Here is a 26,725-nt window from a genome sequence, read left to right on the forward strand (position 1 = left end):
TGACATCACTGGTTATTCCCTTGTTTAATAATTGCCATGCAATTTTAACCCAGGATGTGTAGCAAATTCATGCTTGTTGGTTATTAGCATACAATACATGACTTTGGTGATCACAGACTATTTTTTTCAACATTAAACGGTCATTGTTTTTTTGTTTGATTGGTATTCAACGCCATACTCAAGGGTATTTCGCTTATATGAGGACGGATTCTCCATTTCTTACTCCATACTACTTAATATGATGGAAAACCGGGAGGAAACCAAGGATAAACCACCCCCGCGATAGCCGAAGTCACCTCATGTGACTCCCTCATATACCTAAGCAGGTTGATTGGGCGGTGGGTACATCGAATGAGGATGGGTACTCAGACGCGCTAACCATTAAGCCACGGCGTGGGTCCCATAAAAGTCACAATAAAGGTTTGACCAGGCTTGAACCATGATATGCACCAACTACGGAGCACATGGTATAACCAAATAGGCCATTGTAGTGCTCAGAGTTTATGCTGTGATAGTTTTACAACCTTTTATAACTTAGTTGCTCAATTCTGAATATTATGATGGAACAGTTAACATGAATGATGCAGAAAGCCAATCTTATCTGAGTGAAAACTTTAATTTTAATACTTTGCAGAGCACAAAACCTGTGATCAAAAATAATAGATCCATGATATAACCAAATAGGCCATTATAGTGCTCAGAGTTTATGCTGTGAAAGTTTTACAACCTTTCATTTTTTAGTTTCTCAACTCTGAATATTATGGTGGAACAGTTAACATGAATGAAAGGGAGATAACCAGGAGTAAAGTATTGACAACTCTGGGTTTCTACTTGTTCAGCTTTGACAACACTTGTTTTTTCATTGCACGGCTAAACTTTATACCATATATATTATGTGACACCCCTGGTTATTTGTTAAAGTAATATTGTGAGAGGAAACCTTATGTTGCCAACTATTGGCAGGTGCAATATCCCTGAAATTTATAAAAAGTGACATCACCGGTTTTCCCCTTGTGGTCTTCATATATATTTATGTGTATATGTATTTATATATGTATATATATGTATAAATATATATATATATATATATATATATATATATATATATATATATATATTCATGTATATATGTGTATATATTTATGTTTATACATAAATATATATATATATATATATATATATATATATATATATATATATATATATATATATATATATATATATATATATATATATATATATATATATATATATATATATATATATATATATATATATATATATATATATATATATATATATATATATATATATATATATATATATATATATATATATATATATATATATATATATATATATATATATATATATATATATATATATATATATATATATATATATATATATATATATATATATATATATATATATATATATATATATATATATATATATATATATATATATATATATATATATATATATATATATATATATATATATATATATATATATATATATATATATATATATATATATATATATATATATATATATATATATATATATATATATATATATATATATATATATATATATATATATATATATATATATATATATATATATATATATATATATATATATATATATATATATATATATATATATATATATATATATATATATATATATATATATATATATATATATATATATATATATATATATATATATATATATATATATATATATATATATATATATATATATATATATATATATATATATATGTATATATATATATATATATATATATATATATATATATATATATATATATATATATATATATGTATATATGTGTATATATATATATATATATATATATATATATATATATATATATATATATATATATATATGTATATGTAATATATATATATATATATATATATATATATATATATATATATATATATATATATATATATATATATATATATATATATATATATATATATATATATATATATATATATATATATATATATATATATATATATATATGTGTGTATATTTATACATATATGTGTGTATATTTATATATATATGTGTGTATATTTATATATATATATATGTGTATATATATATATTTATATGTGTGTATATTTATATATATATATATATATATATATATATATATATATATATATATATATATATATATATATATATATATATATATATATATATATATATATATATATATATATATATATATATGTATATATATATATATATATATATATATATATATATATATATATATATATATATATATATATATATATATATATATATATATATATATATATATATATATATATATATATATACACATACACATACTGCACTAGTAACTTCTAAAGTAGGAAAGTTAACTCAATTGAAACACAGTCACACATTTTTGGAAAAATCAAATGTAATTGTGTCGATAATAATTTTTCGTAAAATGTGGGCCACATTTCAGAAATCTATTTAAGTTATTCGACCATTTTACATGCTGTGTATATAAAAGGCAGTGCACTGGTTGTGATATCTCTAGATTTAAAAGATATCCACAACAAAATATATTTTAATTGTACCACCACAAAACAGTTGAGCTACACTGAATGAGTGGGTAAATGTTTTGTGAATGGAGTTTCATGAAGGAAAATAAAAGGTTCTCGGAATCAGGAGGAACAGGGACTACACTTTCTTTGGGTATGTATTGGAGTGCAGTACATAAAAGAAGGAGTCATCTGTGGTCATAATATATTGTTTTAGCCACCTTCCTCAATTCCAGGCAGCAATGATGCAAATGTTTCAGCAGAGGGATGAATCAGACTGCAAAATGATCCACTTTGTCATTTGATAAAGGTCTCTGCAGGCCTCATCCAGAGTGTGTACAGTTATGATCACCACATTATAGGAAAATATACTTTCTGTCATTAAGATGGAGTTCAGCAAAAGGCAACTTGGATTATTGCAGATCAAGTTGGGCTCAGTTCTGAGAGAAGATTCAAAGAGGGATTATATAAACAAAACTTAAAAAGGGATTATATATCTGAACCAGACAGAACATTTAATGCAGGGCTTTGCCACGGTAAATATATTACAGTAGTTCTGAGAACCAGTGTAGAATAACTCACTCACTGACTGGACTCATTGCAATAGCTTTTTTGTTCCTTCAGGAACATGTGAGGCAAAAATAGAAGATTATAGGGAGATCATATCGAGTTGTTTGAATTGATGAAGGGGATTCACAAGGTGCAACAGCTGGAAAAGATTAACCAGATGACGATACATATCAGAATTGAAGAAGAAAAAAATATGAGAACAAAAGCAAGACAGGCATGTACTTATCTGCAGATCTCCCGCAATGAGGCTGTCTTTGGGCCTCTCACTCTCTCACCACAGGCAAGTCGGTTGTTTATCTGTCTTCCACCGTCTCCTCTCTGGTCTCGTCCCCCCTGCTCTGTCTGCGATTTGTCCACCCCATATTTCCACAGCGCGCTCAAGGTCCGCCAACAACCCCTTTCTGGTAAAACTACCAAAATCACGAATCACTGCTCACCTTCACTCTTTCATTCTTCTTTTTCCCCACTTTTGGAATAATCTCCCTCACTCTGTTCAATCCCATTCTTCCCTCCAGGCCTTGAAAACAGCTGTTCACCACCACCTCTTATCTTCCCCCATCCAAATTTTTGATCTTTTCTACCTCCGTTAATCTACTCTAAATCCACCTTCTTCCAATTCCCTGCTTTCCTTCCTGAAAATCCTTGTAGTCCATCTTGTGTACCCCATGTTCCCCACCCCATCCCTCTCCCTTCCATAGATCTCCTAATGTCTCTGTTCCCCCCTGTTTTGTCTTTCGCACTCTCGCCCCTCTTGTCTTATGCCCCCCCCCCTTGCTGTGCATTGTGTTCGCTCTCATTCGAGCCTCGACAAGGTATACAAAAAAGAGAAGATATAACATGTACGAAAGAAGACTGTCAGAGTGGGATGGAATGCACACAGTAAACACTTTCAAAAGGGAGCTGGACAACTATCTCAAGGTTGTAGAAATTTCAGGCTGCAGATACACATGTAAGAAGTCGAAATGAGGGGTGAGTTTGGGGCTATTCAGCCACTTGTTGGCCATACTAGGCCAGGGGTGAGGCCACGAGGATGGCGACTGGCATGGCCATGATCAATTGAGTGGCCAATTCCTACATTGGAGTTCTTAGGTCACTGCAATATTCATTTTATAAGAGAGAATTGTTATCACCAAGAAACTATCATTAATATGTACCTCTGCCTCTTCAACTATTAAGTTACATGATGAAACAATTACTTAGTTTTGCTCTGAAAAATCATCGATTTATAATCATCTTAAGTCAACAATAAATGGTTGCTCGATATTCATCAAATGAATTTTAGGAAAGTACATTGTCACATCAATCCCAAAATAATTATTTCATAAAGATGATCTCTGTCTTTTTTTCTTCCAAATCTGAATAACTGTTCTCACTGCTAAGTTTTCCTGACTAAATTGTTGGCGTAAACATCAATGCATAAACTTGATCAGGCATAGTGATTAACTTGTTTGGAAGACAGCTGTTTGTCTGCAGCTCACTGCCATTTGTCTGTAAATATCAGTGCAGATTTATGAAGTACCCACACACTGACACAGTTACTCAAGTCCCTTACCTGGCACGCAGGTCACCATCTCCGTGGACGGTGTCTTGACGTCGACTGGATACACACAAGAAGATTACACCATGCTGGGATCAGATGATTTTTTCTATGTGGGTGGCAGCCCAAACACTGCCGACCTTCCAGGCTCTCCAATTAGCAACAACTTCATGGGATGCCTGAGGGAGGTATGTAAAGGATGGTTGGCTGCTTTCATAGTTTTCACTTAGTGTCTATTGCTTCAAGAAACCTTCATTCATTACTTATAATCATTATATTTTGTGTTGCTTTTTCTTGTTTTTTCCATAATGTTCACAATGGAGAAAAGCTGCATCATTCAATTTATTTATAACAGAAATATTACAATAGAATGTAGATTCATAAATTTGTGATTTCCATTTAAACACACCCACAGTCATATGGATTCATAAATTTGTAGCCATTACACACCTCAATTTGCCATGGAGCGATGAAGATATGAGTAGGGTAAGAATACTGATTCTGGCTCACTTTGCCCCATGTAAATGAATGGGGGATTTTCAGCGATTTATATTTTTTTTCCCTAAAAATAAATCCCCTTTTTATCCCAAGGTATATTTATTTGTCTCCCCTTTTAACTTGGAGGTTGAACCTCATTGAATTGAACACCTGAGGGTTGAACAGCTCACTCATTGAACCTATAAAGATTTGTTCATTCTCAAATTCCTTCAATAGTTTAATTTTCTTTGCACAATAATCCCCATCTAAAATATTGACAAACAAAACATTTGAATCTTTATATTTTTTAAGATACCCCTTTTGTGCCATTACGAAATGATAAACTTCTCTTAATGATCTCATCTGACCACCTCCTGAGCCACATATCATTTTGAGATTATAGTAAATTGTTTTTTTCATTGTTCAATTGATAACCATCAAAGTTTTCAGTCCATTCAAGGATATTCATTTTTTCTTTACATCCTCTAACGTACTACTTTTAAATTGATTCGCTTATTTGTTTTATTTACCTTTGTTTTAGTTATTTTTCAATAAGACTTATTTGATATTTTTCACATTCATTATGTTTTCCATTTATATACCAAGACTGAGATTTTCTCCACTCTTTAGTTTGATTAATACTTGGTTTAACCATTTATATATTGTGAAAAAACGGCGGTAGCCCTAAAAAAACCCTAACCCATCTTTTCATCGTTAAATGTCAATCTTTTTATACACTCTATCATACAATATCCATATGGAACACAATCTATTCCATTATCTAAAATAAATCTCTTATCATCAAAGGCTCCTAATGCCTTTTTATTTACTTCTTCACTATATATGTTATGTTTATAACTTCTTATTGTATTCATTTTCCTGTATTCTTCTTTCTTATTCATCAAACAATTATAATAATTTCTAAAAGTTATTGATTTCTTTATTACATATTTCTTTATTCCCTTTAACCTCTTATCAATCTGATCACCATACTTATAAGCATATGCCTTTGCTCTCAATCCAATAAACTCACTCATTACTTTTCCACCCAACTCATCCTTAAACTTACCAATAACCTTTTCATTCTTTTGGAAAATAACTCACTCTTCTTGCTGAAATTACTTGTATCATACACTCCAATATTTTTCTTCATATCTTCATAAACATCATCAGTTTTTATATCTAGGATAAAACTATCAGTGTCCATATACAACAATGAAACATTTTCACCATACTCTTTCTTTAAGTCATTATACAAATAATCATACATCAATATCTTTGATAAATCAAGAACTGCTGTTCCAATATAAATTGGTTTATCCATTACAATACTTTCCTTTTTCATATGAATTGCAGAAAAGTTCTCTGAAAAACTCTCTTCTCTATCAAAACTGGGTTTATTTATCAATCTCGAAGCTTCTTTCCAAGATGTTGCGAATCTAATGTTTTGCCTGTTTCTAACATTTTCCATAGTCTTTCCAAATACAGCATTATTCATTAATTTATAAAAGTCCCCTTCAAATTTTACTTTTGTATTTGCTCTCATATCTGTATTGAATTGAATATACTTTTTCACCCAAGGACTTTGTTTAAATTTTAAAACTCTATGAATTTTAGCTACTCTCAATCCTTCTCTCAAAAACTGTTTTAAGCTTCTCTGATGTAAAACATATCGCATTTTATCATAGAATGTTGTTAATAACTTTTCTGTTGATTTGCCTTTAATATTAAAACTTTTATGATAATCACTGAACCATTCTTTCTTTGGGGTTTCTTTCTCACATGCAAAAGGAAGGTCTTTATGCTTATTATGAAGAACACTCGGGTACCTCAAATCAACTTCAAAATAATAACCTTCTTCTTCGTCATTCAATTCCTCTTGAGAAGAAATAACAATATTCATCAAAGCCTTTTCATAATCCTTTTCTTCCACCCACTCTAATTTACCATAAGGTAGAGATTGAGACATTGCCCATCCATACAAATTATTAGCATCAAAATACATCAAATAATTACTATCTTTTCACTATCATAATTTGGAAGATATTTATTATTTGCTTTAGCATATCTTTTTGAACATACTTGTGATATTCCACCTCTCTTGGACTTCTCAATCATCAAAAGCATATCCACATCACTGATTAAATCTATATCTTGTTTTGTCATTTTCAACATTGCACTCCAAGCTAAACCAGGAGCTGTGAAATAGTGGGCAGGGTCTAATCCATAACAATTTTTATTATGACAGAGTGTTCTAAAAGCCTCAAACACATCAGCTAACAATAAAACATCTGTTTTTAGATATAAATCGTGATATTCTCCAAGGTTCTTTATCTTAAATAATTTCCATATTTCTTGTGCGTGTTTATATTCCTTATCACTTATCTCTTCTTCATAAAGGTTATTATAGAAACTTTCTTTTGATGGAAGTTGTGTTTCTTTAAATCTCATAAATGAATCCATATAATCATAAGGATAAATTCCCTTACTTGTAAGAATTTTCTCTTTACTTTGAATTTCATTCCTTGTTTGAATTTCCTCTCTCGTAAGAATTCCTTCTTTAATCAGAATTTCATCTTTAATCTGAATTTCCTCTTTAGTGAGAATTTCCTCTTTTGGAAAGAATGAATTAAGATTTGGAAAAGAGTCCGTGGAGCTTAGATTTGATGCGAGGTAGGCTAGTGGTGTTCCCATAAACTTGTAAGAATCGAGAAACCTAATACGAGTTAAAGGTTTTGTGAATATCATTTTTGAAAATGAAATATACTTTTGACTTGTGTTTGTTATGGCAGAAATATTCCCTGGTGTTTTTGAAAGTTCATTTATAAATAGATGTGTATCATAGTTGGCGCTGTTGTGAAGAAAGACTGGAATAAAAGAAGGTAATTTATAATTAAGATTACAACAGGAATGAGCGGGACCTCTATATTTACCAGTAAGATGACAATGGTCTCTAACTTTAGACTCCTTAATTTCCCCCTCACAAATATGACAGATATTGTTCATTCTAAATTCTAATTTTTCTTCTTTTGGTTAATTTCATCGGTTCATTTGTTTCTTTCATTAATTTAGTGAGTCTTATACAATCCTTTTCTAATCGTTTTACAAACTCTTGTGAAGCATTTTTTCCACGATAATGTTCAAGTTTGTTATACTTTTCTCCAACAGATGATTTGATATAATAACAGAAACCACAAGGAATATGTTTTTGATATTTATTTGTATATGGTTCTTTTGGATTAGGAGAAGCAGTATTTATCTTTTTAAGGATACACTCAAAATCAGCGTATATCACAAATGGGTGCATGATAGATTTATTATAATCTTCAAAGAAATCTTTTCACCAGGTTTAGGCATTGTAATTACAGCTGATTTATGATTACTACAATATTTTGAATGTTGTTCTAATCGTTCTTTTTGTATGAAATGAATTAAGACATCGCTTACAAGGATATATTTTGTTTGCTGTTCTGAATACCTGAGAAGAGATTAATCTTGATAAATTATTGATGTATGTGTAATGTGAATTCTTTCCAACACTAAAATATAAAAGATCAATGTGTGTTTCTTCATTTTTATAGTTGTTTGAAATTTTTAATATTTGAACTTTGTTTGTATCCGTTAATCCATATACATTAATAGAAAGATTATTCTTTTCTCAAATTTAGGAATATCTGTTAGTGGCATTGGGAATTTAAAATCTTTAATGTCCAAGGTATTCTCATATTTCATATATTGTTTTACTCTTTCTGAATTACATTTTGGTGGATGTAAGTGAGCAAGAACAGACCAGAGAAAACATTTATTATCATTGTTCTTAATATTAACAACTGCCTTCTTTAGTTTTATTTCTTTTGGTAATTCAATATAAGAAGAAGCTTTAAGAGGGTTTGATTTTAGAATGTGTATATCTAAAAAGATGATTTTTTTAATATTGAATCCACTTCCCTACCACTGTATTATCAACATCCTCCTCTTGTCTTGATAGTTCTTCATAAACCCCACTATTCAAAAAATCTTGAAATGATGTTATAAAATGAAGATCTGTTCTCATATAAGGAGTTTGTTCTTCATCTTGTCTTTTTCATATTCATTTTCACTCCCATATAAAACTTTAAAGTTTTTATTTCTTTTAATGTCTTTTTAATAAATTTTTCAACATCGGGTTTCACTATTTCAATTGATTCAGCTATTGATGATGGACCGGGTTCTCCAAATTGAAAAATCCTTATTTTTATATGCCCTTTAAATGCCTCATCAGTGTTTTTAATATAATAGTCTCCCTTTACTTTAAACTCATTTTTCTTGTGTTTTTGTGATTGAAGATGTTGATTATAACTACTCTTCAAAACATCCTTTGAACAGATATCACAATGTTTTCTTTCCAACTCAAGAGGAGATATTTGATGAAATAGATTAAATGTGTGTTTGTTGGTTCGGAGGTGTTTTCTATAATGTTTATATTCGTGATTACAAACATCGCAGTACGTTGTATTCACCATATTTATAGAATAAAACTTTGCTTAAACTAAAATTTTCTTGATGAAAATTTCGTTTAATTTATAGGTGAATCTGTGCTTAAAAACATTTTATCCTCCAACTTTTTCACTTAATAAATACAATGTTTCAAGACACAAAAGACAAGTTTCAATCAATCTCTTCATCTGTTAAAGATACTGAGAAATATGTCAAGGATGTAAAATTGAACAAAGATAAATATAACAACTATTGGATAAAACTATTATGGTAAATAATATGAGTTCTTCAATTTCCTTCAGTGGAAGGGCTTTTAGTATACCTGGTAGAACATCAATTAAAGTATCTCTAACAAAAGTTTCTCCTCTCCTTCTAGTAATATATTCAAAACTAGAAAAAGCAATGAAACAAGAAAAAGTATCAAAGAACAAAAACCTTATGGATGAAGCTTTAGAAAGAAAAGATAAGACCATCTGTAATATGCAAGGAGAAATTTGTATTTTTTTCAACAACCCTAAAGATGTAAATCTTGATGAAATAAAGGATGTTAATATATCAGGTGAAATGACACTTTGTTCAATAGTAGTTAACGATAATTTTAAAATTACCTTTAATATAAAAAATGTTGTCGTTGAATCTGATAATGAAAAAAAGTATATCGATATCGATGGTAATATACAACTGAAAGTATAGATGAATTTCAGTTTAAGTAAAGTTTTACTTTATAAATATGCTAGACTTTCCTGATTCTCCATATGACAAATTTGAGAATTGTCCTGCGTGTGAAAGACAGGGATTAAACACAGAGTCAAAAGCCTATAAACAATGTATATTCTGTGATTATCTTCTAATTAATGATAATAAAAAATATAAAAGGAAAATAATTCTTTTAGATTTACACCAAAAATGAATTACTTTACAAGATTGATTAGAGAAATGAATGTAAAGTATGAGGATGATAACACACCTTTCCTTACAAGGGAAGAAACTGAACGTATAAGAGAAATGTTCAAAGGATTGTTGTTGTATATTATTCATGGATGTAATTTTCAGGGAAATATCAACACAAGATATTGTATAAATAAAATAATGGATTATCTTGAAATTAAACCTGAACTTAGGATAAAATATAGAGTTTCTAAAAAAGCCAATAATAAATTAAATAACCTGTTTTTCAAATATATAAATGAATGATTTTTTACCTATTTGGGAAAATAAGATAAAATTTAACAACCATAAAAATCTCCCAAATTCATTAAGATGTCTCATAGTTGGTTCAAGTGGATGTGGAAAAACCTGCTTACTTTTAAAAATGCTCCTCACTCCCAACTTTTTAGATTATGATAATTTAATAATTTTCACAAAGTCGAGTTTTCAACCAGAGTATCAACTACTCTTACAAGGTTTTAATGCTGGTCTTCAAAAAGAAGATATAATAGGTTTATTTAAACGTCAAAAAAACCTAAATGATTATAACATTGAAGATATAATTCAACTATTTTGTGATACACAGAGATGTAAAAAGAAATCAAATCTTATAACTTGTATTCTTAGTGATAATACGGATGATATACCGTCTCCCCAAGATTTGGATAAATCAAAAAAGAACCTCGTTATCTTTGATGATTGTGTTAATGAGAGAAACCAAACGGTAATGGACAGCTACTACACAAGAGGGAGACATTCTTCTTGTAATTGTATTTATCTTAGTCAATCGTACTTTCAACTTCCTCGTCGTTCCATCAGAAACAATGCTAATACTTTTATTTTATTCAAGTTAAATTCAATAGATATCAATAATTTTTGGAGAGATAATTGTTCTACATTATGTAGTAAAAAGAAATTTGAAGATTATATGAAGCACACGACTGAAAAATATAAATATATTGTTGTGAAACAAGATGAGATATTAAGGGATATATTTTTTGTTTTATAAACAATTACATATATAAATGACAACTATTATTATAAATCTTGTGGGTAAATCTGCTTCTGGAAAAAACTTTCATAAATCAAGGTTCTTGTGTAGTACAAATGAGAATATTGTAAATTTACTTAAAAACACCCCGTGATACGCATTGTATCAACAACAACTAGAGCAATAAGACCTGGAGAAGTAAAAGGTGAAGATTATCACTATATTTCAGTGGAGGAACATATGCGATTGAGGAATGAAGGTCAAATGTTTGAGGAGGTTTCTCTTGGTACAACAAAATATTCACATTGTAAGAGTGAGTTAAGGAAACTAAAATCTGGTGGTGTTGGGATATTAGAAACTAATCCAGAAGGAACAAGACAAATTATTAAACATCTGAGTGGAGTGAAGATTTTATCATTCGGTTTTGATGTTGATGAAGAAACTCAACGCAAACGTATGAAAAGCAGAGATGCAAGTATTAGTGAAGAAGAAATTACAACTCGCATTAATGTTAATAAAGAATTTGATGAAATATTTAAAGAAAAGGATTTATTTGAACACATCTACTTGAATGATGAAGAAAAGGAAAATTTCCCTGTTGATCTTTACAATTCATTAAATGATATTTTACAATAAATAAATGGATGTAAAAGAAAGAGCAAGAAGATTTAAGGAACATCAAGAGTTGGTTTCAAAAGTTGTAAAACAACAGGAAGACATAAAGAAGAAACGCAGACAGAAACTAACGGGCGAAGAAGCATTTGAAAGAAAACAAGAGAAATTTTTTAAACCACTTTTAAAAACTTCCCAAGAAAAATGAAAGATGTTTCCACAGTTCCCACAGTAGAATATACTCCTAGAAAGCTTCAAATGTTAAAAGATTTCAGTCAAATGACGGAGGAAGAATTAGAGCATTTAGGAGAATTAGAATATGATGATGAAGGTTTATTTCAACAACTGGAAGAGATTAATCAACCCCCTGATTATATTGTGAATGCTGTTCAAAACAATGAATATTCAGCGGATTCAAAAACCAAAGCAGGACTCATTCCAACAGAACAACCAGCAATATTTCATCTTGTTAAAGAAAAGGTATTGATATTTAATGATGAATTAAGGTTCTTAAGTTCTGCTCAACCCCTGTTAAACTAACTCCGAGATTAATGTTTCTTCTCACAAAAGATGGAAGACAAGGTTCAACTGTGAGGGATGAATCAAAGTATATTGATAAACCATTGGATATGGAAAATAATGATGATAGAGTATATATTGATTTGCTGAACACTCTAAATTATAAGGTTATTCTTTCTGGTAAAAGTAGGAAGAATGAGAAGGAGAAACACATTATTCAGGCTTTAAGTATCCTTGGTTCAGGTATTAGTTTTCTTCCAAATGACCCATCGCAATTAGTTAATAGACTGTTATTGTTGTTCGGCAGTAAGAAGGCTGGAAATAACAATTGTTTTAATGAAGCATCAGCCATTTTAGACCAGTTGATGAACATGAAAATAATTAATAAATCTCAATATAAAGACATTTTAACTCATATTAAATAAGATGAGAAGCACAATCCTGAGTTTTAATTTCACAACAAGCGACCACACATCTTCATTCCCATACCCACTACAACTTGACACAACAAAAGAATATGAGGCATCTTTATTGTCCATGGAGACTTATAATACCTTATTTAATATAACCGAGAAAAATGACAAGTTTAGTTATAATCCGGGAAGTGGATACAAAACGATAACAGTCTCAGCCGGAGCATACGAGATTTCTCAAATATCTTCCGAAATTGCTCGTCTTATGAAAGAACAAGGTGATGAACCAAAAAATATTGTTATAAACATTCAAAAACATACTTCAAAATCAACGATTAAAGTTAAAAATAACTACAAGGTTGATTTCACAATTGATAATTCATTTAGAGAGTTATTAGGTTTCTCCTCAAAAAAGATTGAAACTAATGGGACGTTTTACAGTGATAATGTCATTCAAATATCCTCAGGAATAAATTCGGTGTTAATTCACTGTGATTTGATTGATGGTGCTTATAATGATGGATTAAAAACAAATACAATATTTTCATTCAGCGCATACTCAACCCCAATTGGTTATAAATTCAATATGGAGCCTAAAAATTTGGTTTATCTACCTGTGTCAGGAAAAACCATACACAGAGTAAATTTTAGGATAACCGACCAAGATAATCGTGTGATCTCTTTTAATGGAGAAGTTATATCCATCAGAATTCACCTACGTGAAGTTTTTCAATAAATAAATACGATGGTTATTGTGAGGAAGCACGAGTTGGGAAAATATAAAATAATTACAGGGGATGGGATGTTCCTTTCCCCGTACTACAAGGGTGAAGGTATGTATCTTGGTAGAGGATACTATAAACCTAAGAGACAAAGGGGTGTTGGACATCAATTTAGAGGAGATGGGATAATTGATACTCTCATGGGTATTGGTTCAACTATTCTTAAACATAAAGACCTAATTGGTTCAACTGCTTCTGCTGTGGGAAATGTAGCAGGTGCTGTAAAGAGTATAAAAGATGCTCAGAAAGAATCTCATAAATTACAAGCAATAAAAGAAATTAAGAAAGGTAAAACTCAGTTGTCCCCCAAGAACGACAGAAAATAATTCAAATACTTGGATCAGGGTTTCAAAAGTTTTAACATCTTTTTCCTAAATAAATACAAGTATGGAAGCAATTGATAGTATCTATGATTTGGATGATACTATTATTATCTCAAACTCCACTAAAAAAGAAGATTACTTCAAGGTAAATGCAATAACTGGAACAGACTGGAATACAAATGGTACAAAAAGTTTTGAAATAAATAATCAACAAACCTATTTGAATCTCTCCGAAAGTTTCTTGTTGTGTAAATTTAAATTCACTAAGGCTGGGAATAACACAAACGCTACACTTGTAAATGATTTCTTCTGGAAAATGTTTGATAGTGTGCGATTGTATATTGGAACACAAGAAGTTGAAGCGGTTGATTATGTCTCTGCTGTATCTGAAATGATAAAATTTACACTCTATACATTCAGTGATAGAATGGGAAAGGGGTCTGTCGAAGGTTTTATTCCTGATATGTCAACGGGAACAAACACAGACCCTGGGTATACTCAAAGGAAAGGAATGTATAATGATGATACAAAAGCAGAAAATAGTTTTACTGTGGCGGTTCCTCTTAAAGGTATATTTGGATTTTGTGATCATGATAAAGTTCTGTATGGTCTTAAAATTAGATTTCAACTACAAAGGAATGATAATGAAAATCGATTGCTTTTTGGTGTTGCTAGTGCTTTTGGTGAACAGAATAAATTTGTGATTGAGGAGATGAGTTGGTATATCAGTGAATATACTCCTAATCTTAAAACAGAAGAGATGTTGAATCGAAGACTTAACTCAAAGAAACCACTCAGTGTATCATACCTCAAAAGAAGATGTCAACACGTTAAACTCAATCAAACTACTTACACGTGGAATTTGGGTGTTCTGGAAGGAAAGCCACGATATCTGTGGATCATTTTTAAAAAGCCAGATGGTGATACTGCGACTGATAAGAATAATGCATTGAGTGATAATGCTAAGGTGAAACAACTTCGCGTTTCTCTAGATGGAACATTTTATCCACGAGATAGATTGGAAATTAATTGGGAAAAAAATGATTTTGCTGAAGCATACAAGTCTTACCAAAAGGTGTGTGAAAGTAATGGAAATAAAGAACCTATTTTGGATATGACAGCATTTAAAAGTTTGTATACAATCTATGCGTTTGACCTGAGCGCAAAAGGAAACTATAAAGTCTAATCGAGTGGATACTTCCCTATACATTGAAAGAGGAGAGAGTGAAGAAGTTGATACATATTGTTTGCTTTTGGAAGAAACAGAATTGCAGATTAATACAGATAATGGTGTGATGATTAGTCTCACATAATTTTTTGTTAAATAAATGAGTGGCAAAGTACCAACTGGGGTATATGTTAATCAAATCAATCTTCATAAACTATCATCTTGTGTTCAAAATCAAAAGCCTTGTACGATTAACGTTAATACAATTCAGAGAAAAGGAGCAGTAAGAATTGATGTTTTGCTCACAAGAGAACAGGTTAAAATCTTGAATGACACTGGCTCACTTAAAATTAAAATGACAAAACCAATGTTGAAAAAATATTCAATAAGAGAGACGAGTGGAGGATTTCTCCCATTTCTAATTCCTTTATTTGCTGGTTTAAGTGCGGTTGGAGCATTGACGGGTGGTATTTCAACAGCGGTCAAAACTGCCAACGAAAGGAAGGCTCAACTCCAGGCTCAAAAGAATTGGAAAGACAAAACAAAGAGTTGGAGAAACAAATTAGTGGAAGTGGTGTAATTGTAGATTTTGCTGAAAAACTTGAAGGTCTGCCTGATAAAGCGAGATTGTTAGTTGGAGATATGCTTTCTTCTATAGCACAAGCAGGTGTAAAATTAACGAAAAGAGGTAATGGATTATATCTTTCTAATAAATAAATGAGCATTGATGAGTGGTTGAAAGAATTTGGAAAGAATACAACATCAAATTTACAACTTGCCAAATATTGTAAGAAATTAAAAATTCATAATGTGGTTATTTGTATGAGAGATGAATTAACAAATGTGTCGAAACATACAAAGAATATTATTATGAACTTAGAAGATAATGATGGGAACGGTTCTCATTGGGTTTGTATTTTTAATAGTCAAGACAAATATTATTTTGATAGTTTTGGTCTTCCACCACCTGTTGAAGTCATAAAATTCTTACAGAATGGTGTTTATCAAACATTTCAAGTCCAAGAATTAAATTCCAAGTGTTGTGGTCAATTATGTCTATATGTGTTATTTCAACTCAACAAAAATAAAAAATTTTATGATATTATTTTTAATCTAATATAAATGACTTATGTTGGTAAAGATGGTTCTATCTTTGGTGTATCTCAAGAACTGGATATTGATTTATCAAATTATTACACAAAGGCACAGGCTGAACGATATAAATATAATATAAACAAAAATATTAACATGAAAAATGCTTATAAATTAAAAAATTATCCAAGCCCGACTGACGCGAATGACTTGGTGAGATTAAGCGATTTATCACAATATATATACTTAAATAAAACGGCTGTGTATTCTAAAGATACAGAAGTGTTGATATTATCTCCAGGTCATACAGAATTCACAGTTCAAATTAAAATAAATTTTTATAAAGAAGGGCGTATCGTTTGTATGAGAATAGAACAATGGGGGTATGATATGAATGATTTAGGGTATAATTGGTCATTTAAAATTAACCTCGAAGACCTGGAACAATTAAATCAGTCTCGTAAGGAAGAATATTATCCACTTGGTATCGAGAATGAGTTTTGTGGAGCCACGATTAGTAAACAACAAATAAAAGAATTTAATAAGGGTAAATATAATAATGGTTTTGCCCTTGTTTATCTCATGAAAACAGAAAAAACAGGATTATATATAATAAGTAAGGAAATACAAAATGATTTAACTATGGGAAGATGGGGAGGTGTTTCGTGCCATAATATTATTCTAACATATATTTCTAATACATAAATGACAGCAAGAAGGCTTCAAGAAAATTATCATTTCTGTGTTCAAGCATACCTTCAAGAAAAGGGTATTCGGTATTTTAATAAATATGTTCTACAACATAAGAATGAGGTATTTTCAATAAAAGATTGGCATTATGCTGATGTTGATAAACCGACAACTTTAGATTTAATTAGAATGTTAAATAATGAAAAAATTATAAGGTTAAGAAAAGGTAAGGCTCTTTTAGAAATTCAAAAGAAATTTTATTGGTATCCTGTTGTAAAAAAATTATTTTAGATACAGGAATAACAAGAAATCCTGATGAATATATGTATACATATTCTATGGGGTGTAAACGATTCAAGTATAGTAAGGGATGAGGAAGGAGTTGAAGAAGAGAGGGAAGAGAGAGAGAAGGAGGAAAGAGAGAAGAGAGAGAGGGAGAAGAAAGAGAAGGAGGAAAAGGAGAAGAGAGAGAAGGAGGAAAAGGAGAAGAGAGAGAAGGAGGAAAGAGAGAATAGAGAGAGGGAGGAAAGAGAGAAGAGAGAGAGGGAGGAAAGAGAGAAGAGAGAGAGGGAGGAAAGAGAGAGAATGAATAAATATCAAAATATGGAAACCAGTGAGATTCAAAAAAGATTGGTGGTATTACAGAAAATAACTCAACCCACCGAGGAGGAAAACAAAGAATTGACAAGTCTATTTGCAATACTTTCGACAAGACTATTAGCATCGACAAGATATGGATTTTAATTCAAGTTTTTCCTTAAATAAATGGAGGAGAGAGTGAAGGCATTTCTAAGGATTCTTTATGTTTTAAAAATTAAGATTCAAATGTGCATGTTGGAAACTAAAAAGGTTTTTGCACTCTGCAGGAATTTTTCTCATAAATAAATGAGTTATTGTCTCAAATGTAAAAAGAAAACTAATACTAAAAATATTTCATATATTAAAAGTAAAAATAACAGGGTTATACAAAAAGGTATATGTTCGGTGTGTGGTTCAAAAAAAAAATCAATTTATCTCCAAACACAAACTCGGAGGAGATATACAAAAGTTTTTATCAGGAAGTAAATTTACAACTACTGGAATACCAGGGGAATTACATCTTCCAGGTTATTCTTTCTGTGGTCCAGGCACAAACTTAGATAAAAGATTAGATGAGGCAGACAATCCTAAATCCTGGAGTAAACCAATCAATAGAGTTGATGAAGTGTGCATGAGACACGATATTGATTATGGGAATACCACAACGTTGGAAGAAAAGCATGAAGCCGATAGAGAAATGTTGTATAATTTGTCTCTGATACAAAATCCAACCTTGAGAGAAAAAGTTGATAGGTTCATCGTGAAGAAGATGATTAGTGCTAAATTGAAACTTGGACTTGGAAATTCAAAAACTTATAGGCTCTAATGATGCCATTAAGACTGAAGAGCAATTAGCTGATGAATTACATAAACCAATATTCACAAAGTTTCAGAGAAGGAAAGTTTATTCCAAGGAAGTTGATTATATCTGGTCTGCTGATTTGATTGAACTCAATAATGATAAGGGGTACAAGTATGCTTTAACCGTTATTGATTTGAGGAGTAGATATGCGTGGGTTGTCCCTTTAAAAAACAAAACAGGTAATACTCTTATGTTAGCTTTTCAACAGATATTTAATAAAAGTAAGAGAAAACCTAAGAAATTGTGGACTGATGAGGGTAGAGAGTTTTATAACAAGACATTTATGAATTTTCTAAAAAATAACAGTATTACATTATACAGTACCTTTAATGAAGGGAAGGCAGTTGTTGTTGAACGTTTTAATCGTACCTTAAAAGAGAGACTATATAAAAAATTCACACAACTCGGTTCACAACAATGGTCATCTTTTATTCAGGATATTGTGGATAAGTATAATGACACGATTCACACGTCAACGAATATGAAGCCATCAGAAACATTTACAAAATTAAAATATGAAAAAGAGATTAATGTCAGAAAACCTAAGTTCAAAGTTGGTGATATCGTAAGAATATATAGGTGGAAATCTCATTTTGAAAAGGGTTTTACTGAACGATGGACGAAAGAACTTTTTAAAATTGTTGATGTAATAGATACAGTTCCTTGGACTTATAAAATATATGATTTGGAAGGGGAAGAGATTTTAGGTTCATTTTATTCACAGGAATTACAAAAGACAAAGATAAATTGAAATTTTTTGACTCCGCCCCTTTTGACTTCACCCACACAAGCCCCACCCACACAAGCCCCACCCACACAAACCCCACACAAACCCCACACAAACCCCACACAAGCCCCACACGCACACACACACACACATAGACACACATAGACACACGTGTCTCACCATTGGTTTAATTCATTCGAGATCAGAGACCAGTCATTATAAATCATTGATCTCTTCAATAAGAGCAGAGAGAGGTAGGTAGGAAGACAGACACACACACACACGTGTCTCACCATTGGTTTAATTCCTTCGAGATGATAGGACGTGATAAGACTTCGTGCCACTCATTGAAAATGTCTTTCAATTCTCTTCTAAAATCATTGATCTCTTCAATAAGAGTATTAATTTCATGAACCACGTCGTGATACGTAAACTCAATTTCTTCCAATGCCCTGTCAGGGAAAAAAAAAAAATATATATATATATATATATCAGAATTATCATGATTTAATTAATAATCATTTGCTTCATCGTTCAAAGAGAAAACCAAACAAACTTACCAACTCTGTAGTAAGCTTTTGCCTTCATCGGAAGAGAGATCATCCATGTCTCAGTTGTAAAAATGAAAATCCCGTCTGGCAGAAACTTTGTCTGGTGAATCACTTATAAGGCTACAATGAGGAAATTCCCTAAACATTGGGTGCGGCCACAGGAAATGACAGCTTGGAAAATAACTGGGCGATTGTATGAATCATTTACAAAACATACTTAAAATGGTTTTGATTCAAATGTTTTCAGTTCGTGTTCTGAGATAAAATATAAACACGAGACCTTGTCTCACAGAATAGTTCCTATTTTTTCACAGCATGACTCTAAAACCACACAGCACGACCGTGTCAAAAAAACACTTCCTCATTTTCACGGCATGAACTGAAAACATTTGAAACAAAACTTTTTTTATGGCGTGGTTTATACACAAAAATGATTTGCAACTCGGGCGGTGGTCAGATGAGATCATTAAGAGAAGTTTATCATTTCGTAATGGCACAAAAGGGGTATCTTAAAAAATATAAAGATTCAAATGTTTTGTTTGTCAATATTTTAGATGGGGATTATTGTGCAAAGAAAATTAAACTATTGAAGGAATTTGAGAATGAACAAATCTTTATAGGTTCAATGAGTGAGCTGTTCAACCCTCAGGTGTTCAATTCAATGAGGTTCAACCTCCAAGTTAAAAGGGGAGACAAATAAATATACCTTGGGATAAAAAGGGGATTTATTTTTAGGGAAAAAAAATATAAATCGCTGAAAATCCCCCATTCATTTACATGGGGCAAAGTGAGCCAGAATCAGTATTCTTACCCTACTGATATGAAAATATGAATATATATACATATTCATACACACACACACACACACACACACACACGCACATATGAAAACAGGACCTCCTGGCTTTAATGATAAGCAGAAGTAGTGGATTACATTTCACATCGTAAAAATCGCATAATCCGCAAAGAACAAAAGTATGTCTGCCACCCAGACCACTGTTCCTTCCTGTGGATGCACCCCTGTGTAACCCCTCTTCTAATTCCAAACCATTCTGTCTCCATACTTTGTTCTTACTGTAGCTTCTTGTTTAGCGTACAGGCTTATTATCAGACATATCAGGAGCTCCGACATCCCCATTTCTCTGAGCATCATCCACATCAATTAATGGTCAATACAGTCGAAGTCTTTGTTGTAATCTATAAAGCAGAAATACACCTTCATTTAATATCCCCTTGCTTTTTCCATGAGCTGTGTCAGATTTGTGGTTTAATCTCTGGTATCTCCTCCTCTTCTCAAAACTGCTTGCTCAAATGACATTCCTCACTCAATGAAGTCTTCTATTCTGTGTTGAATAATTTTTAGTAATATACTGCTGGCATGTAAAATCATGGCAATGGCTCAGTTATTTGAAAATTCTCCAAAATCGCCTTTATTTGGCAAAGCTGTGTGGACCGATTGTTTCCACCTTTTAGGCCGTACCATCCTGCTCCAGATCTGTGTTCAGATAGCTGATAAAATTTTGATTGCCTCCTCCCTAACTACCTTAAATAGTTATATTGGATTTTTTTTTCAGCACCTGATGTTTTTTTCCATTTGCTCACACTTTCAATGCTATACGTACCTTACATTCTCTCATTATTGATTCATACTCATATTATCTTTCTTTCAAGGTTGTCATCACATTGATGTCTCCCTTGTGTGGAGTTTTGGTATGGTCCTTCCATCTTTCTGTCACCTTTGTTTCTTGTGTCAGGTGTTTTACCCATTGTATCTTGAGGAACCCCATGTTAAATATCAGACCAAAACTTTCCTGTGATCTCTCTGATATTTTTGAAAGGATATCTTATTTTCCATACTCTGTTGTTACTTTCTCCCTGTATGCAATTCTCTTTAAAATACCTCTTTGTCTTTCATGGATTGTCGTTGGAAGCCAGCATTTAGTCGCTTAATGTACTCTCTTAATGTACCTTTAATTTTTATCTCTCTTTTTCTATCTGCAATACTTATTGCCTTTTCTGACAACCATTTAGCCTTCTTCATTCTGCTTGCTTTTTGGACACTGTTTTTGGCCTCTTCTTTTAGAATGTCTTCAACCTTGTGCCACAATTCGTCTGGCATTCTGTCATCCAATTCCAGCTCTGCAAAACGTTTTTATTTTAAAACTTGCATTGTGAGTTAGTTGCCCATCCCACACACAGTGGAAGATGGGGTTGCGTGTGTGTGTGTGTGTGTGTGTGTGTGTGTGTGTGTGTGTGTGTGTGTGTGTGTGTGTGTGTGTGTGTGTGTGTGTGTGTGTGTGTGTGTGTGTGTGTGTGTCCAGGACAGAATGTTTTTACCATTTCAAATTTTGTCATCAAATTTTCAACAAACCCTCATTCGGAAGATATGGAAAAGACATTCACAATTGGGTCAAAATGTCAAACAGGAAAGTCACAGAAAGTACAAATCGGCCTTGTTACCCCATCTGACACTCATCAGTGAGAGACGGCCAGGTTTTGCAATTGCTTCTGTGTTTCTTTATTTTGTCCACTTGCATTTTGACATGCTTTCAAGTTTACCATTTGAGATGTTCTCATCGAATTTTCAACAAACCTTTATTACAAGAATATTGAGAACATTAATTTATGTATAATATATATATATATATATATATATATATATATATATATATATATATATATATATTATACAAAGGTCTTTCTCACCTTTGACTCACTGACTCACTTATTGACTCATGAACTGATATTAAGGATCGGTACAGTGACATATAAAGCTGAAATTTTGCGTGCCGATGTACATCGAAGCCAATACACCGGTACAAATTACAGAATAATTGTACAACATCCATGAATAAAAATATCAACAAATGAAAATAAATAAATTTAAAAAAAATTTAAAATATGAAAAAATGAATGCAGGTGAGCGACTCCAGATACTGGGGAAGCAGGGTAATTCTGCGTGCTGATGGACATCGAAGCCGATACACCAGGAAAATCACAGAACCACCAGACAAAAGCATCTGTTTATGAAAATATAAATAAATGAAAAAGAATTGAAAATAAATGAATGACAAATCAAATGCAGGTGAGCGACCCGAGGCAATGAAGAAGCACGGTTCGTATGCTTACACAATGTATATATGTATGTGTTAATTGCAATCCCCAATTCCGTTTGCACTAAATGGACTTCTTGGTCAAACATTTCACTTGGGTGTTCGAGAACATGATGAAAGATCTGTTTATATGTGGCTTTCGGGTGCAGGTGATAATTTTTTTTGATTAATTTAATGAAAATGTGGTTGCTATATGTATTTTTTTTTAGCACCATTGGCAATTGACATGCACTTTAATGCTGTACTAATTCTGAGGACATAATAATTATACATATTAACTGTAATAATAACCTGAAATCATTAATATACACTATTAAGTGAATAAATATTACTAATAGTAATAAACAAGTGATTTTTGTACACACACTATGGTGTTCTGGTGTAAGGGAGATTGTGTGAAGGAATGAAGGGGGAAAAGGGAGGAAGACAAATGTCAATTTGATGTGCTGTGGTGGTGTTTGATTTAAGCTTGTGTGAAATGAACAACATTTCCTGGTGTGATTGGACGTTTTTCTTGTGTGGGAGAACATTATATTGATGATGAGGTGAATACATAATGGCACAAAAGTTGCCTGGCATTCGATCGTGACGATCACAAAGCTTAACAAACACTTTAGCAAACAAACACTGCAAAAGTTGATCACTAATTGTGAGATTTTGTGTGATTTGGTGAGTGAGGTGTGATGTTGAGCATAATGATGCTGATGAGGCAACAAGATATCAAATCAAACAAGATGCCTGTGCAGACATCTCCTTCACAAACTGATTTGAACATCGACACCATGCTACGAATAGCTTGGACTGTGGAAGTATCTGAGACTCAAGACACACAAATAGAAGAAAGGACAATCGATAATTATTAAGACATGACAAACAAAACTCATTATTGGCAAACATCAAATGAGTCACCTGTGTGTAAACAATGCAATTAAAAATCTGGCCACATCACGAAAATTTTCCGCACATCTAAATCTTGCTACGGCTGTGGAGCAACGGGTCACGGGTTCTGAATATGATCATGGGGATAGTTATGTCATTAATTGCACTGATTGCTCACTGGGGATGGACACCATAACGGTCAAAATCGATAATATTTCTGTGAAAATGATTTCCGATTTCTGGGCTTCTGTCAATCTCCGTGACAGAAACACTTACCACAGGCTATGTCAAGGTGGCCACCACCTTACTCTGTCCAAGTCAGCCACTACCATATTTACATATGGTTCAAACACTCCTCTACCTGTTCAGGGTACGTTTGATAGTATAACAATCGCAAAACTTGGGGTACTAACGATCAGACTACATGTTCAATCTGCATCGTTACAAATGACCAAGATGCCAAGCAATTCATGGAAGGTCTTCCATGTTGACCATTGCAGTCCATTTCCCACCAGAGAATACATCCTCGGTATTGGCGATGAATATTCCCGATGGCCAGAAGCAATTATCCTGTCATCCACCTCTACCCAGTCCAACAGTTGAGGCTTACCAACGGTATTTTCATCCATGGCTCACCACATGAAAATGCATCAGACAATGCACCCTCGTTTATCAGTTTTGAGTTGAAACAGTTTTGTAGCATTCATGGAATCAAACCATAAAATTACACCGTAGCCAACTCGGAAGGAGCCAATTCGGAAGTTGGCCTCAAGCCAACTCGGAAGGAGAATGTTTTTTTTTTCCACACTCTGAATAAAGCTTTTGACACAGCATGCATCGATCACAGGAATTGGTGTTAGGAACTCTTCACATTTCTGCTAAATAATCATACAACACCAAATTGCTTGCAGTGGTATCTCCAGCAGCACCTATTTTGGGAAGAAAAGTCCACAACAAAATCCCTCACTTTCCAACTCAGATCAAGAATTCTGTACTCATAAATGCCCTAGACCAAGACTGGATTATCAAACAAAATGCGGATGCCATGCGGCGTACTTCAACCCACGACATCATGTAGGTGATGCAGTTCTTCTACCACAACCAAACCAGATTAAGCTGAGCACGACCTTTGATCTGCACCCTTACGCAGTAGAAGCATTAATGGGGACGGGTTTTTTTTCTTCAAAGATGTGGACAGAAAATCATACACAACATATCACAAGTTCGATGATTTAACAGCAAAGTTCATGCACAGTTTTCTGGAGAGGAGGAGATGGAGGATGTTGGTGATTCTCCTGAGCAAAGCCGGCAAGTGAACCAGTGGCAGTGGTATGTCTGGAGGCCAGACCGTGACTGGCCAGATACCCTCCTTGATATCTACAGGATTATATTACAAATTTTTCGATTTAATTGCGAATTAGGGAGATGCTGCCATGCAGAACAGATGTGTTTATGCTTTGAATGTTTTTAGATCCTCGTGGAGGATCTCTAAGTCTTACTCATGTTGTTGTTCTTTTGCTTCTTCTTGTGGACTTTTTTGTTTCACAGCCTACAGTTTTCATCGAAACTTCCTGAAACTTGGCATATGTATGTAAAAATACCCTGCACAGACAGTAACCATCTCCGATTTTGAAAATTCCTCCTAGAAAAAAGTTGTGATGTCAAAATATCTCCGCTAATGGAAATCGCCTAAAAAAATTATCTCAAACTCGGCAAGCTTTTTGAATTCTGTTTGCGGGAATCGAACAGGGCATTAGCAGAGATGAATTACCACACATATGATACATCACTATGACGTCATATCAAAATTTATGACATCCTTCCTATTTTTTGACATTTTTTGTTTCACAACCCAGAGTTTTCATCGGCTCTTCGTGAAACTTGCCATGCATATACACGCACAGGCAGTAACTATCTCCAATTTTGGAAATTCTTCCTAGAAAAAAAGTTGACGTCATAATATCGCCGCTAATGGAAATCGCCTCTACCATTATCTCCGAAACTAGGCAAGCTGTTTGAATTTTGTTTGCGGGAATCAAGCCGGGCATTAGCACAGACAATTTATCGCAAACCTGATACATCACAATGACGTCATATTCGTTTTTATGACGTCATCATGAAGAGGACGAGGATCTTAGCTCATTTGAGCTTGTTGAAACATATCTTGATTAACTTTGTGTTTTGTGGTTGAGTATTAATGCACATATATATTTAAAAACTGGAGCACCACCACACAGACAGCTAGCTCTCTGTGCAGAGCTGAGTGTAGTCTTCTCTCATGCTGGAGACAATTTTTTTGTCTGCCTTGATGTCCTCTCATCATCCGTTTGTTGACTTACAAATCTCTGCTGAGCTTCTCTGTTTTGTACTCTGTTTTGTACTCTGTTTTGTAAATGTTAAAATCAGTCACAGACAAACTTGCTCTTCCTCTTGTCTTATCGTTGCGTCTCGTCCGTCCATCCGCTATAGGGAATACAACTAATCGAGAGATAACAGTAACCCCTACACAATCGGCAGTGCAGCATGCACGTATGTGCACGGCATAGCAATACACGCATATGCACATATACGTACACACAGCATATAACGCGCTACGCATACACGCGTGAGGAGAGTTTGTTTCCTGGCACGGCCAGTGCCTAATACATACCCCACAGTTTGATCAAAAGAAGGAAGAAAGGGGGAGGGGGAGGGGGAGATTTATTTTTTATTTTGATCTTTCTCTCAGTGTGTTGTTGCATATTATTCGGAATTCAGCATCGAAAAAGGCTGTGATAAATATCCCATTTACACTCTCCCCCTCATTGTTCCTTGAGTGTATA

At 32.5% G+C, this 26,725-nt stretch overlaps 1 protein-coding gene across 19 annotated transcripts in view; it reads left to right on the forward strand.

Annotated features, from left to right (window-relative positions):
* LOC147012133 (neurexin-1-like) overlaps positions 1-26,725 on the forward strand; it is a 1,392,023-nt gene that overhangs the window by 370,431 nt on the left and 994,867 nt on the right. For all 19 annotated transcript variants that reach the window (XR_015052060.1, XR_015052059.1, XM_085858522.1 and 16 more), the window contains one exon: positions 4,749-4,910. Coding sequence is in view for 17 of the 19 variants with exons in the window: in XM_085858522.1 (XP_085714648.1) it covers positions 4,749-4,910 (162 nt within the window). In the remaining 2 variants the exon portion in view is untranslated. The remainder of the gene's footprint in view (positions 1-4,748; positions 4,911-26,725) is intronic.

Source organism: Eptatretus burgeri, chromosome 15 (genome assembly GCF_056783735.1).
Source record: "Eptatretus burgeri isolate ZD-2024b chromosome 15, Ebu_testis_v1, whole genome shotgun sequence".
Lineage (NCBI taxonomy): Eukaryota > Metazoa > Chordata > Myxini > Myxiniformes > Myxinidae > Eptatretus > Eptatretus burgeri.